This window comes from Tachypleus tridentatus, chromosome 8 (genome assembly GCF_004210375.1).
Source record: "Tachypleus tridentatus isolate NWPU-2018 chromosome 8, ASM421037v1, whole genome shotgun sequence".
Classification (NCBI taxonomy): domain Eukaryota; kingdom Metazoa; phylum Arthropoda; class Merostomata; order Xiphosura; family Limulidae; genus Tachypleus; species Tachypleus tridentatus.
This window is the reverse complement of record NC_134832.1, coordinates 65529980-65543146: the sequence shown is the minus strand read 5'-3', so window position 1 is coordinate 65543146 and position 13167 is coordinate 65529980. Positions and strand designations below refer to the sequence as shown.

Below are 13167 nucleotides of genomic sequence, written 5' to 3'. Positions count from 1 at the left end.
TTCTAAGGCATGGTTCAAGAAATAATTTTTATCTTAAGTCTTCACTGATGCTTAAACTTTTTAATATATAATGACAAATAAATTGGTGAAATATCTGTGAAAAAACTGTTCAACCAGAAATACCTCTTTCACCAGGTGAATAGTTTGATTTGTCAGTTTCAATAAAGGTGAGTATTCCTGCTGAAGAAATCTGTACTTCTCTTCTTTCATTAATCTCAAAATGTGGATTTAATGGAAAGTCAACTTGTACTTGTAGTTCAGCCTGTTTAACTTTAACATTATTAACAGGCAGATGAGAACAAGAAAGTAACAGACCACCATCTGGGTTGAAAAAATAAAAAGTAAAAAAATTAATTATATAATAAACTTTGACAAATCTCTTGGCCTTGATCATGTTGGTTATTCATAGTACTATTAGTTTTTGTTGCAATGAAAAACATGAGGATAACTTTGCTGCAACTGTATCTTAATCAAATTTGTCATTTTTACATTAAATTATACATTTTTATATAACCTGGTTCTTTTTGTATATTACATTTATAAAGTTTGGCATTTTATGTAACTAGGATATTTTTCTTTGTAAATATAATATATTTACATAGCTGGCCAGTTTATTCTAATTTAGCTCTTGTTTGAATGTAAAGTGTTTGTGGTTTGATATCAACACCTTTTTATATTGAATTACAAATTTCTGCCACACAAGGCTTTATTTTAATTATAATTCATTTATTATATTTTCCATAAAACTTGTTTTCAGTAAATTATAGACTTATTTCAGCAGCTGACCTGTAGAGTGAGAAATGTTTATTTGATTTTGCTATAACAGTATTAAATTTACTGTGCATTTTATTATTTATACTTTAATTTAATAAAAAAAAATATATATAACTTGAACATCATTGCATAATGCTGCTGTCTTTCCTTCCCTACTGTTACTACACAGCAAAGAAATGAAAAACAATTTCAGTGGCACATTAATAATTTCAGAACATCATAATATTGAAACCAGTCATATAAGTTATCTGTATGAAATGATGCATTCATTTAGTATGCAGTTCTTCATGTACCATATGTTTTGCCTTCTCAACAGGAACAACAGAAATAATAAATTTTTGTTCAGTTTTTAACTGAATATTCCTCTTATTCTATAACAGGTGCTACACTGTTCTTTTATAAATGACATTAATTTGATTAATGTACTGGAAGTTGAATTACTGTTCCAACTCTTGTTAATTAGCAGCTTTAAGATACCAAGGTATGTTGCACTGAAAGCTCATTTAGATTATAATTTTTGTAATGATAAGGATTTGGATTTCCATAAGACTTAAGTTGTAGGGTAAGCTACTTTCCAGGATTCAGTCTCTCGTTAGAATATTTATCTTAAAATCAAAAACATTATAATATAGTTGTAACTATGTTAGTTCTCGGGTTTGCCTTTTTTTTTAATTATATTGTTAAAATAATTCGAAGTGTAGTCTGCTTTAGAAGGAAAAATAAGTTTATTTCCTCCTTGATGTTCCCTTAGGGGTGCGAGTAAATCTTGGAGGTGGCTTTTAAAATGTCTTCAGACAAATGAAATGCCTCTTCAGTATACCAATGGATTCTCCGAGTAGCAGCACAAGCATCTGCTGCAAATTTTTGTCGAAAGCTGTCCCCTGTGTCGAGTTTGAGGCCCTGAAGTGTTTGAAGTAGCCGGAGGTAGTTTTTAAAAACACATTTTGCTTGAAGACACTTTAGAAGCTACCTCGAAATACCTCCAACTCTTTGGGGAGAGGAACTTGACCCAGGGGACAGTTTTCAACATAAATTTGTGTAAAATAATTATGCCACTACGCAAAGATTCCGTAGGTACATGACAAAGGCATCTCATTTGTGCCTTTCATTTTGTCTGAAGACATTTTAACAGCTACCTTCGACCATTACCAATTGTTCTCCTTTAGTTGTTGTTTTTTTACAGATTTACAAATTACATGTTTCAACTAACAGTAGGTCAACGATTACAAATAACTTTCAACTTCTCTAACAACAATACTACGTATGACTAAGATACTTTCATTTATTCTCTTACATAAAATTAATAACCCTTCCAACATCAACTACCTTACTACTTCCCAGAACTTCACATTTATAACTTGTCGTTTATCTACTTTCTAGAGTTATAGAGAAAACATGACGTCATATTATAGTTTTCTAGTTTTTCACCCTCTAACAAACAACTAAGTTACTTAAAAAATATATAACTTTCAATAACATGTGAAATAACAAGTTCACATCTAATACTAATTTGACAGCATAATTTGGTACAAAACTCAATTTACATCTCGTTACCAGCTTTCAACGAGCATTACATACTATTTGTTCTCTTTGCTGTTCATTTAACATGTGATATATAACAGAACATGTTATATTGCACTTATATGCTCACACGATATAGTATATGAAATATATTTAAAAATGATATATAAAAATGACTAATTAAGAAGTAAACTTAAGAGTATTACTGATATCTAACATTTCCTCAAACAACTTAAAAATTATATACAGTTATTACAAATGAAAATAGCACTAATATTTATTGTAAGAATTGTAAACTTATAGCACATTTATTAATATTAACAATAAAATGATAAGTCAGTGTTATACCGGGAGTAATTAGTTCAGAAGTCTCTGCAAGAACAGTGCCTGATGATATTTCATGAAGTGAGATTTTCAAATTGCCACTTCCCGGTGGGTCAAACACAATTAAGCAAACTTCAGGCTTAACACCATGAAGAACTTTAGGTACTGTAATTACATATCCACGTTGTCTGAAAGTAAAAAGATATATAAAATTTAGATATCCGAGCATAGTTTATATTATATAAAAAATAATTATTATTATTCACACCTAATAGTCATACTACTTTATCTTACATTTTTGCAACATGTACTAATGAAATAACTTAATAACTAGCAAAATGGCAATATGAATAAAATATAACTACTTGTTATTCTAAATATATAATGTAGAAAATAAAAACTGACAAAATCACAATTTTAACCGACACAAATTGGTGTAATTCAAAAGCACATAACTGACAGTGATTAGATTTACCTCTAGACTCTACATACCTGTGCAGTTATGCTTACAATATAAATGCTAAGTTAAAAAAAACTTGAAGTGTGACAGATCTAACTATAGAATACTTAATGCGTGAGCACCAACATCTCACTCTCCTAATTTCTATGTACATATATTGCAATTCTTTACTTCTTATGTGAGAGAGGCTAATGGAGGTTAAGTCTGATAGACAACGTATCCCCCACCGCCATGTGGGTCCTTCTGCAATCACCTCCAAAACCTACGGTATATTTTATAATATCACATTGTAGCTTGTACTCAGGAATCTTTTCAGTTGATGCAGCGTTTTTTGTTTAAGTTGCTTTTGTTTCGGTTTGTTTTTTGAATTAAAATAACATATTATACGTATAATGTATATATATATGACCTATGAAAGACAATACATACGTTTTAAAAATTTTGTTTTCACCACAAACAGTAACAAATAAATACAACTTGAACGTAAGTCCAGCCAAATTATTTTAATACTTGTAGGTCGAGCATGATCTAATGGCTAGTGTGTGTGCTTTGTTTGTTTGTTTTGGAATTTCGCACAAAGCTACTCGAGGGCAATCTGTGCTAGCCGTCCCTAATTTAGTAGTGTAAGACTAGAGGGAAGGCAACTAGTCATCACCACCCACCGCCAACTCTTGGGCTACTCTTTTACCAACGAATAGTGGGATTGACCGTCACATTATAACGCCCCCACGGCTAGGAGGGCGAGCATGTTTGGCGCGACTCGGGCGCGAACCCGCGACCCTCAGATTACGAAGCGCACGCCTTAACGTGCTAGACCATGCCAGGCCTTCATCGCTTTGAATAAACATTTTACGATTACGTAAATCCTTACCCAGTAGGGTCATAACGTGTTATCAAAATAGTCAATCAACTTCACTTTAAAGTCCACCCCCGTAGCACAGCGGTATTTCTTCGAACTTACACCGGTAGAAAACAGGTTTCGATACCTGTGGTGGACAGAGCACAGATAGTGCATTGTGTAGCTTTGTGCTTAATTCCAAACAAACAAGATAAACAATCACTTTAAATACTTCAACTTGTTCGTTTAAGAAAAGCGCCATATTACCCCGCAACTACCTCACTTCATGTAAAAAATAGTCTTACCTTGTATAAATTTCTATGAATCTCGTAACTTGTAAGAAATTAAGAAAACATATAACTGACTGGATTTAGCACGATAATTATACTAGTTATTTGAACAATGCATTGTATCAATACGCTAAGACTTCGTTGGTCAGTTATCTGCAGAGCCGTAAAGCGTTTATCCAATACATATTCCATAACTTCGACAATACGTTAATAACCTGTTGAACAACTACCAACAAAGCCATAACATTCAACAAATCCAACGCTTTTTCAATACCTTATCCTGTAAAGCATTTAATCAGTGTATATTGACCCCAATAACTTGCGTAAGTGTATCGGACTGCTGATCCGAGTTTCTACAGTTCGCGCCGTTTTGCTGAAGACAACAAACAAACAATGTAATCTGTACTTTGAGGCTGTGAATACGTTACTAAAGTTATGGTTAAATCCCATTATTAGATTAGTCTACAACTGGGCTGTTGGCCAGTTGTCTTCCCTCAAGCTTATCACTTTCAACTTTGGGAAAGCCAGCGCAAACAGCCCTTAATTAGCTTCAAGCAAATACAACAAACAACTTAGAATTTAAAATTAATTAAGTGTTAATATAGGAAAATTTGGTTCCTTTTTTTCGAAATATAAAAGCTAACGATACAAACATTATTATTGAACGTATTAGTAAAACGATTTCAAGAATATACTACAAATAGCCATATTAATCACAAAAATAGATAATAGTACAGACTGACTTTAATTGGATAAAGAGTGGCCCAATAAGTAACATGTTGCGGATTAGGAGACCTAAGATTCAGTCCTAATATGGCTATTTAGATAGGGCGGTCGACCCACGATCTACGGGTTGCAGTTCGAATCCCGTCATTAAACATGTTTGCTCTCTCGCTCCTGTTACGTTATAATCTGATGATCAATCCCACTTTTCGTTGGTCAAGAGGGTCCCAAGAGATGGTGGTGAATGTTATTGACTAGATATCTTCCCTCTAGTCTACAACTTCAAAACTAGAGAGGGCTAACGCAGATAGCCCTCAAATAACTTTGCGCGAAATTGAACAAATCTAAGGTTCACGTCCTCGCGATATAGCTAAACGCTGTTCACGCCTTTAAATCGTGTTATAGAATCATTCAGTTAATAGCCGAACAAAATTATGAAAGGAGGTGTATTGACTTGTCAGCAGTTAAAATTAGGGCGGTTATACCTGAAGTAGAGGGTCTTTTATTTTATCATTGTGCGCACAAAATACTATCCACGTTGAAGATACTAAGAGCAATTTATCTATGAAACCCAGAATTTTGTGTTTATGGTAAAACTATTCACCTTATCTGCCATTGTTCACACATTTTAACTCCAGGTCAAAGGGAAGCTAGCCAATTAGCAGAACCCTGTCACCCATTACTAACGCTAAGGAATTGACGATCCTTCTTATAACGCACACGTCTCATAGAACAGAAAATATTTTGTAGTATGACACAGATTTGAATCCTCTTCCCTGACTACAAAATCCAAAGCTCTACCATAGGGCCAAACCGCATCCAAGACCTACATTTAAAATATTATAGTGGAATATTTTAAAATTTTGATATGAAGTACAGCCATATTAATATATATGCATACATATGTACATGTATGTGCGCGTTTAGAGGTAACAATAACAGATTTAAGTTTTAATACATCCATACATATATGGTGAGACAGTGGTAAGTCTACAGATTTGCAATATTAAAATCTGGGGCTCGATTTCCTGCATGAAAACAGCAGATAGCTCAATGTGGATTTGCTCAAAAATAACCAAACCATAAATTTCAAAACAGGAAAAACATTTTAATAGTAGCAATAATAATAAACTGATACAAGAACGATATCCCAGTCGGTAATTCATGAATAATTTTACTAGAAAATGCTTACACTTGAATAAAGGTCTCCTATCAGTATTCAGTTACTGAATAAGCTTATTGTATATTTATAGCCGTTGTGATGTCAATAGTTTTCCTCAGTGTCCTTATAAACCAAGTAACAAACCTTGTACCAGTTTTCGATTTTGAATTTTAAGTAAATTGCCACTTACATGAAAAAAAAATCATGCACGAGCAGAAATTCCAAAGAAAATTTATGTCATTTATGGTACAAGTGCTGTGAATTTGCCATCTCTGTTCTAACTGGCCTGGCATGGCCAGGTGAGTTAAGGCGTTAGACTCGTAATCTGAGAGTCGCGGGTTCGAATCCCGCTCGCATCAAACATGCTCGCCCTTTCAGCCCTGGGAGCGTGATAATGTGACGGTCAATCCCACTATTCGTTGGTAAAAGAGTAGCCCAAGAGTTGGCGGTCGCTGGTGATGACTAGCTGCCTTCCCTCTCGTCTTACACTACTAAATTAGGGACGACTAGCGCAGATATCTCTCATGTAGCTTTGCGCGAAATTCAAAAACAAACAAACTGCTATTTTGAGTTATCGCCAACTGGGTACACATCTACTGTTCAAAGATAATAGGGTAAGGAACTGGTTGTTTATAATATAAAACACAGCATAGATACAAATCATATTGTGTATTGCCGCATGGATTTGAACCTGGCCAACTGGGTACACATCTACTGTTCAAAGATAATAGGGTAAGGAACTGGTTGTCTATCATATAAAACACAGCATAGATACAAATAATATTGTGTATTGGTGCATGGATTTGAACCTGGTTCGCTAACATCGAAATCCATAGTTTTTAAGCAGAGGACAACTCAATGCGACGCTATCATATTATTCTCCTTTTTCAATTTTATTAATTTATTAAGTCTAATTCATTATTACTAACGTTATCCAAACAAACAAGAGGGCTGAAAAAATCTCATATATTTAAAAAAAGGATAAAATAAAATATAAAACAGTTACAATAAGGGAAACATCAACTGAGGCTGGGATATATTCTAGGAATAACTGTTTATACATAAATCTTTCGTATTTGTCAGTACAATTCTTTAATTTTCAAAATTCATCTAAACAAAATGCAGCTGTACCCTACATACGGAAATCATTTAAATTCAGTTAACTTGTTATATACCACTTCTTCATACAGAACAAATAAACTAGCAAGAGTTTGCACGATATATAGAAATATACTAAACATCTTACGATGTTACTGTTGAGTTCGATTGAGAATAAAAAGTGAAACATACTTGAATTCTGTTGTGGATGTTTCTGTAAGGTGTGACAGAAGTCCTACAGCAAAACCCAAAATCAGGGGTAGCTTCCAAATCATTGCGAAGAATGGCCACCATGAACCGCTTTTGCGGTAATTCACTGGTGGGTATATGACCATATGAAAGACTCGCGCTATATTTATTACCATTCAGAATTATTTAGGTAAATTTTATTCGACTGCAGCGACATCTATTTTTTTCTGCAATTCTTACTTGAATTCAGCTCTGATGACGATATTTCATGGTCTGATCTGTTCTGCTCACATGATTGCTTATCCTTTTCGCAACAAGAAAAAGTGATGAATTTGCTAGCCTTAAGAATTTATTCAATTGGTGACAACCTTTGGCCATTTTTTCGACTTCAAAATTTCAGAAATGTTTATTCAATCGTTTTTAGTCGCTGTTTAATTGATATACTGTATCACAATCTCTAAGTATTCAGCTTACTTCTCAACATCTAACTGTTTCGCTAGATACTAGTTATAACAAGAGTGGGTATGAGTTACTGATTGTAAAATATATTGTGTAGCATAAAATTCTTTCATGGTTTGTACAAATATTTAAATCGTTATATATAAAACCACAATATGTGTATTGCTATATATACATATTCATTCCTTCTGTCAAATTTTATTTATGATTTGTGAAACTTAATTAATATAAATGAATAAAAACAATTATACATGGGTCAGCTATAAGTGATTAGCAAAATTCAGTTATTTTTAAAGCCATTTTTTATTTTTAAGATTACATAAAAGGTTCCTACACTATACAGTTTGGTTTGAGTTTCGTGCAAAGCTGCTCGAGGGCTATCTGCACTAGCCGTCCCTAATTAAATGGTGATAGACTAAGGCAGCTAATAAACGTTACCACTATTAACTGTTAGGCTACGTTTTACCAAATAACACTGTTATTGACTGATACTTTATAATGTCCTAACAGCTGTAAGAGAAAATATGTTCGATAAAAGAGATTCGAACCTCTGACCCACAGGTAGCGAGTCAAGCGCCCTAACCACTAGATCATTGTAAGAATGTAGTATAACATAAAGTGAATCTCGTTGTTTGATAGTAAATATCAAACTGTTAAAGTAACCTTAAACACTATAAACATACACTCTCTCGCCCATTGGCTCACTCAGCGGTAAGTCGAAAGGCGTATAACACTAAGAAACAGATTTTGATATCCACGATGGATACAAATCACATGGCCCATTGTTTAGCTAGCTTTCTCTTTAACAACACATATGTAAATGATAATTTCTTTCATAACCGCTCGACACCTGATGAAAGTTTGGTATATGACTCACAGTGTAGCAGTGGTAAGTCTTCGGACTTATAATACTAAAATCAGAAGTTCGATTCCCCTCGGTAAACACAGCAGATAATTCGATGTAGTTTTGTTATAAGAAAAGACACACAAAGATTGGTATGGTAATTTTACTTAATAATACATTCCATTCAACTTGTTAGTGAATCCTATTGTTTCATGGTACCAGACAAGTCAAATCATTGTTTTAAACTGCGAAAAGCTTACTGAAAGGTTTATTTAGTTACGGAAGCCTGTTATGAGAATAAAAAACAAGTGGAAAACATCATTCTCATTTAATATTTCTAAATTTCTGTAGATTTAAAAGTATTGGATTGTGCGAAAATCAAGAACTCTGAACTTCAATTACAAGATGTTACTTATCAGTGCCTCCTGTAACAAACCGATCATTTTGCGTCCATTATAGACTGTACTTTGAATGTTATAAAATATTAATTATGGAAATGTTTTAAAAATAAAAACAAAATACCGATTTACACCTGTCTGTCATAAGTAATAGGATGAGAGCATAAACAGATCAATACGTATTTCTATGGAAACAGATGATAGAAACACCGATAAATTGACTACCATTCTGTGAATGCCAGAATTATTATATACCTATTTTTCACGCAATAGACTGGCATATGATCCGTATATAAAAGTAAATTGTTCTGATTAAACTTGTAAAACGTCAAATGACTCGGAACCAGAACTGGAAAGGCCAACTTCAGATGACTGACGGTGGTTTTTGTACTTATCTGTTAGTCTTCCTGGCGACTTATGATAATTAATGTTACGCTACAGAAAGTCCTTTACAACTTGAATTACTGTAGTTTTTCTCTTAACATTGTAGACTAAATGTAAACATTGGTTTTATGCTATTTATGTTTTTTTTTAACTTTGTTTTGTTTTACCTTAATTTCCTTTTATGAATTTTACTAAATTTACTTTTAACTCTTTTCCGGATGTTTGGCACAGATAGCCTAGCTGCTTTGTGCCATAAAACACTAAATCAACCAACTACACTTGTAAAATACTTCCAAACCATACTCGAATATAGAGCAACAATATACTATGAAACCACATCCCAAGCAAAATAGGGACTAATGCTTTCATCAGCAAAGTAAAAGCTCTGATTATTGACGAGAACAAGCCAACCCAGAAAGCTAAAAGTTGAATAAAGTTCTTTGTACTGTTAATGAGATGAAGCACGAATAGCTTTAGCATATGTGTCTTGGACAGAGTACCCTACTCAAGTGAGCGTCTTACATTAAAACCGAGCTTTGCGAAGTGCAAACCATCAGAAAACACCTTCTGACAGTGTAACACAATACCACCAGTTCCTCATGAATGGATTGAGCTTCTCTGGCCCATCTATGATAATTGAGCCACAGTTAATATTGATCATGCCTCTAGCCAGAGGTTACTTTCAAATAGAGAACCAAAGCATATGCTTTGAGTGTGGTCAGCAGAATCATATCAGAATGAACTGCCTATACCTTGCTACTCAGCAAGATAAGCAAAGTTACCAGAATTGAAGTGGAAGTAACCAAAGCTAGGGACACTGCTGGTGTTATTTTTATCACCCCTCATCTAAAACCAAGTACTTGGTTGCTAAAACATCCGAGATCACTGGTTTAGGACTGTACAAACAGTTATGATTGACACACTGGCAGAAGCTAGATGCCATGTAAATTGACTGTACTGAAGTATTTGTGGCACAATATGGGCAACTGTATATCACACATACGGATGCTGCACATGTGATTAAAAACTATCATGCTGGCTTCTATGAAGCACTATGAATGAATATCTGGAGGCAATGGAACGAGTCCTCTTGTTAAATACTTTAGATGTGATATTCAGGTACTAGAAAATGAAGCTGATTTATGAGAATAGAGATAAACTGCTTTCAACATTTGAGACAGTATGTAAGAGTTTTGTGTCCTGCAATTCGAGCAGTGTAATGTTCCTAGCGTTTTCGAAAGGTTAAAAGAGATTATGCGGAAGAAGCAACAATATGAAAGTCACTTGGTTTATGTCAATAGTGTCTTGACATTTGGAAGCAGGTTTGGGAACACTGATGCAAATTTGAGAATTGTACTTCCTCAGATAAAAACGGCAGGCTTAAATAAGAAACCATGAAAGTGTGCATGTAGAAATATTCATTTATAATGTGAGAAGAGACGAAGTCTAAACTGACATTAGTAAGTGGCTGACCTTAATCTGTGTCCAAATATAAAGTTTATAGTTTAATTTATTTCGCATTGTACTACTCAAATTGTTTGACAATTTCTCCAAGATTATGAACCACTTTCTACTTTCATTAAAGCCAATTCTTAGCATATTTATTCAGTATGTTTTAGGGAAAGAAATGTTTTAATGGGAACCTTATGCTGTCATTTCCATCAAAGAGCTATTTGTCCTTACTGAATACAATAGTGGAATAGGATGAGTGTTATCACATTTGTAAGATGGAGTTGAATGTATGATAGCATATTTTAATCATACACTCATAGCTTCTGAACATAAATATTGCACGACGGAGAAAGAGACGTGTACAGTTGTATCTATCACCAATACTCCTGACATTATCTGATGGTAGAAATATCATGCATCTCTTAAATAGTTTATAAATTTTAATAATCTGCACACTGAATAAAACATTTCAGAAATATTACTTTCTATACTGCATCATCTTGGTCTACAACATGGAATTTCTAAAATATTGTATAGCCACACAGTGAGACACTGTTCATTCATTAAACGCTCTGACCCTGGACACCAAGAGGGATGTGAAGCCGTTTTTGCCAAAATAACATTAAGCCATAGCGTATTACGTTCTGCTAGTGATTGAATACTGCAATTAACGTTTCAGGAAGTCCTCAAGAGCAACTGAAGAGCCTGGAGCTATAATAGGCTTACCTTAGTGTGAAGCAAAGTGAAACATAGTCAATTTAGGATGTGGAACACAGCATGGATGCATGTGACCTGTGGTACTCGTATGGCCATTTACGAGTACAGGAAGCTGTGTTATATTATCATCAATATCCGAGATGTGTTTCTGAACCTGTTTTGCAGCCAGTGACAACAAGAGCACTAAAGCAGGAAGTTATTTTTATTTTGTAAAATGCAAAGAATGGAGACCCTCAAGGTGTTATGAGTCATTGTACTAAATGTGATGGTGGTTTTACTGGCAGCATTCAAGTCCAAATGTTAAGCAGTAGTTTGAACATTGTTGAGGTATGTTGCTTAAAAGGGAAACTGGCAGAGGAAATAACAAGCTACAGCAGAGAGTTTTTAGTTCTCCTTTACAGAGAATATTCCTGTATATGAATGGTATTTTCTTGGAGACAGATTGAAGTAATTGGTAAGGGTTGATCATTATCTGTTATTTCAGGAAGTGATATGAGGTTTATTCACTGGTTGATACTTCATCGTAATCCACGAATGACGTTTTAGTGAATCATTGGATAATAGAACTTTGTACACCTGAAAAAATTCACATATCTCAGGGAGTTAATTGCAATATGGACACAGCTATTCTTTAAGTTGTATAAATTGTCATGGTTGGCAGAGCAGGTAATGCAAATTATATTTTAATGGTGTACTGTGCAAATGAGCAGAAATTGATTAATTGTTTGTCAAAACATACGTTAATTTAGGAGATATTACTTTCTGTGGGTGTGTTTAATGATTCTCTATATAGATCCAGTGCGCTACAGTGTCCATAAGAATATGTGCAGTGGTTAAGCTATGCATTACCCAGTGTATAGGAGTTTAAACATCAATAGCTGAAGAAGACCATCGTATGACAAAATAGATGCAATAAAAGAGCCAGGAAATTGAAGTTCTAGTATGGATACAGGGTATGACTTAGATATGTGACACTGACGAAGAAGCAGCATAACCATACATTTCTGACCAGTCTCTCGTGCACTAACTTGACCAGGAATTAGACATTAAGACTGACAAGCCAGTGGATAATCAGAGCATTATTTCGTATTATCTTAGCTAGGTCGGTGTCGGTGAGAAAGAATATTCTGAAAGTAGTTATCTTACTGTACAAGATGAACCAGATAAGTAGATACCTGGAAAAGAGGTGCTAGGCAGCTCTAATAGTCGGCTAAGATTCTGGTGGCAATATGCTCTTTGTTATAGCTGGGATTAACTGTTAGATTAACAGTTGAAACAGTCAATGGTAATGAGATAATGACTGAGAAAAAGCAATTCCTTGCTTACTTAACTATTGGGTTATATTTCTAGATCAGAGTATGCACTAAATTTTATGACTTTCACTCGATCATCAAAACGTTAAGATAATTTATCGATCACAAGATCAGTAAAACTAAACGGGCACTGCAACCAATATTTTCTGAAATATTAAGCCAAATTTCATAAACCAACAGACACAAAACATCTGGTTACAGCTGCTCGATTATTACTTAAT

At 34.1% G+C, this 13167-nt stretch overlaps 1 protein-coding gene across 1 annotated transcript in view; it reads right to left on the bottom strand.

The window, feature by feature from the left end:
* The window catches only part of LOC143223917 (uncharacterized), a 139453-nt gene extending 131952 nt beyond the window's left edge, over positions 1 to 7501 (bottom strand). The window contains exons 1-3 of the mRNA XM_076452391.1: positions 7383 to 7501; positions 2644 to 2807; positions 124 to 321 (exon numbers count right to left, since the gene is read on the bottom strand). Of these exons, the coding sequence (XP_076308506.1) occupies positions 124 to 321; positions 2644 to 2807; positions 7383 to 7465 (445 nt within the window). The 5' untranslated portion in view covers positions 7466 to 7501. The remainder of the gene's footprint in view (positions 1 to 123; positions 322 to 2643; positions 2808 to 7382) is intronic.
* Positions 7502 to 13167: the final 5666 nt, after the last annotated feature.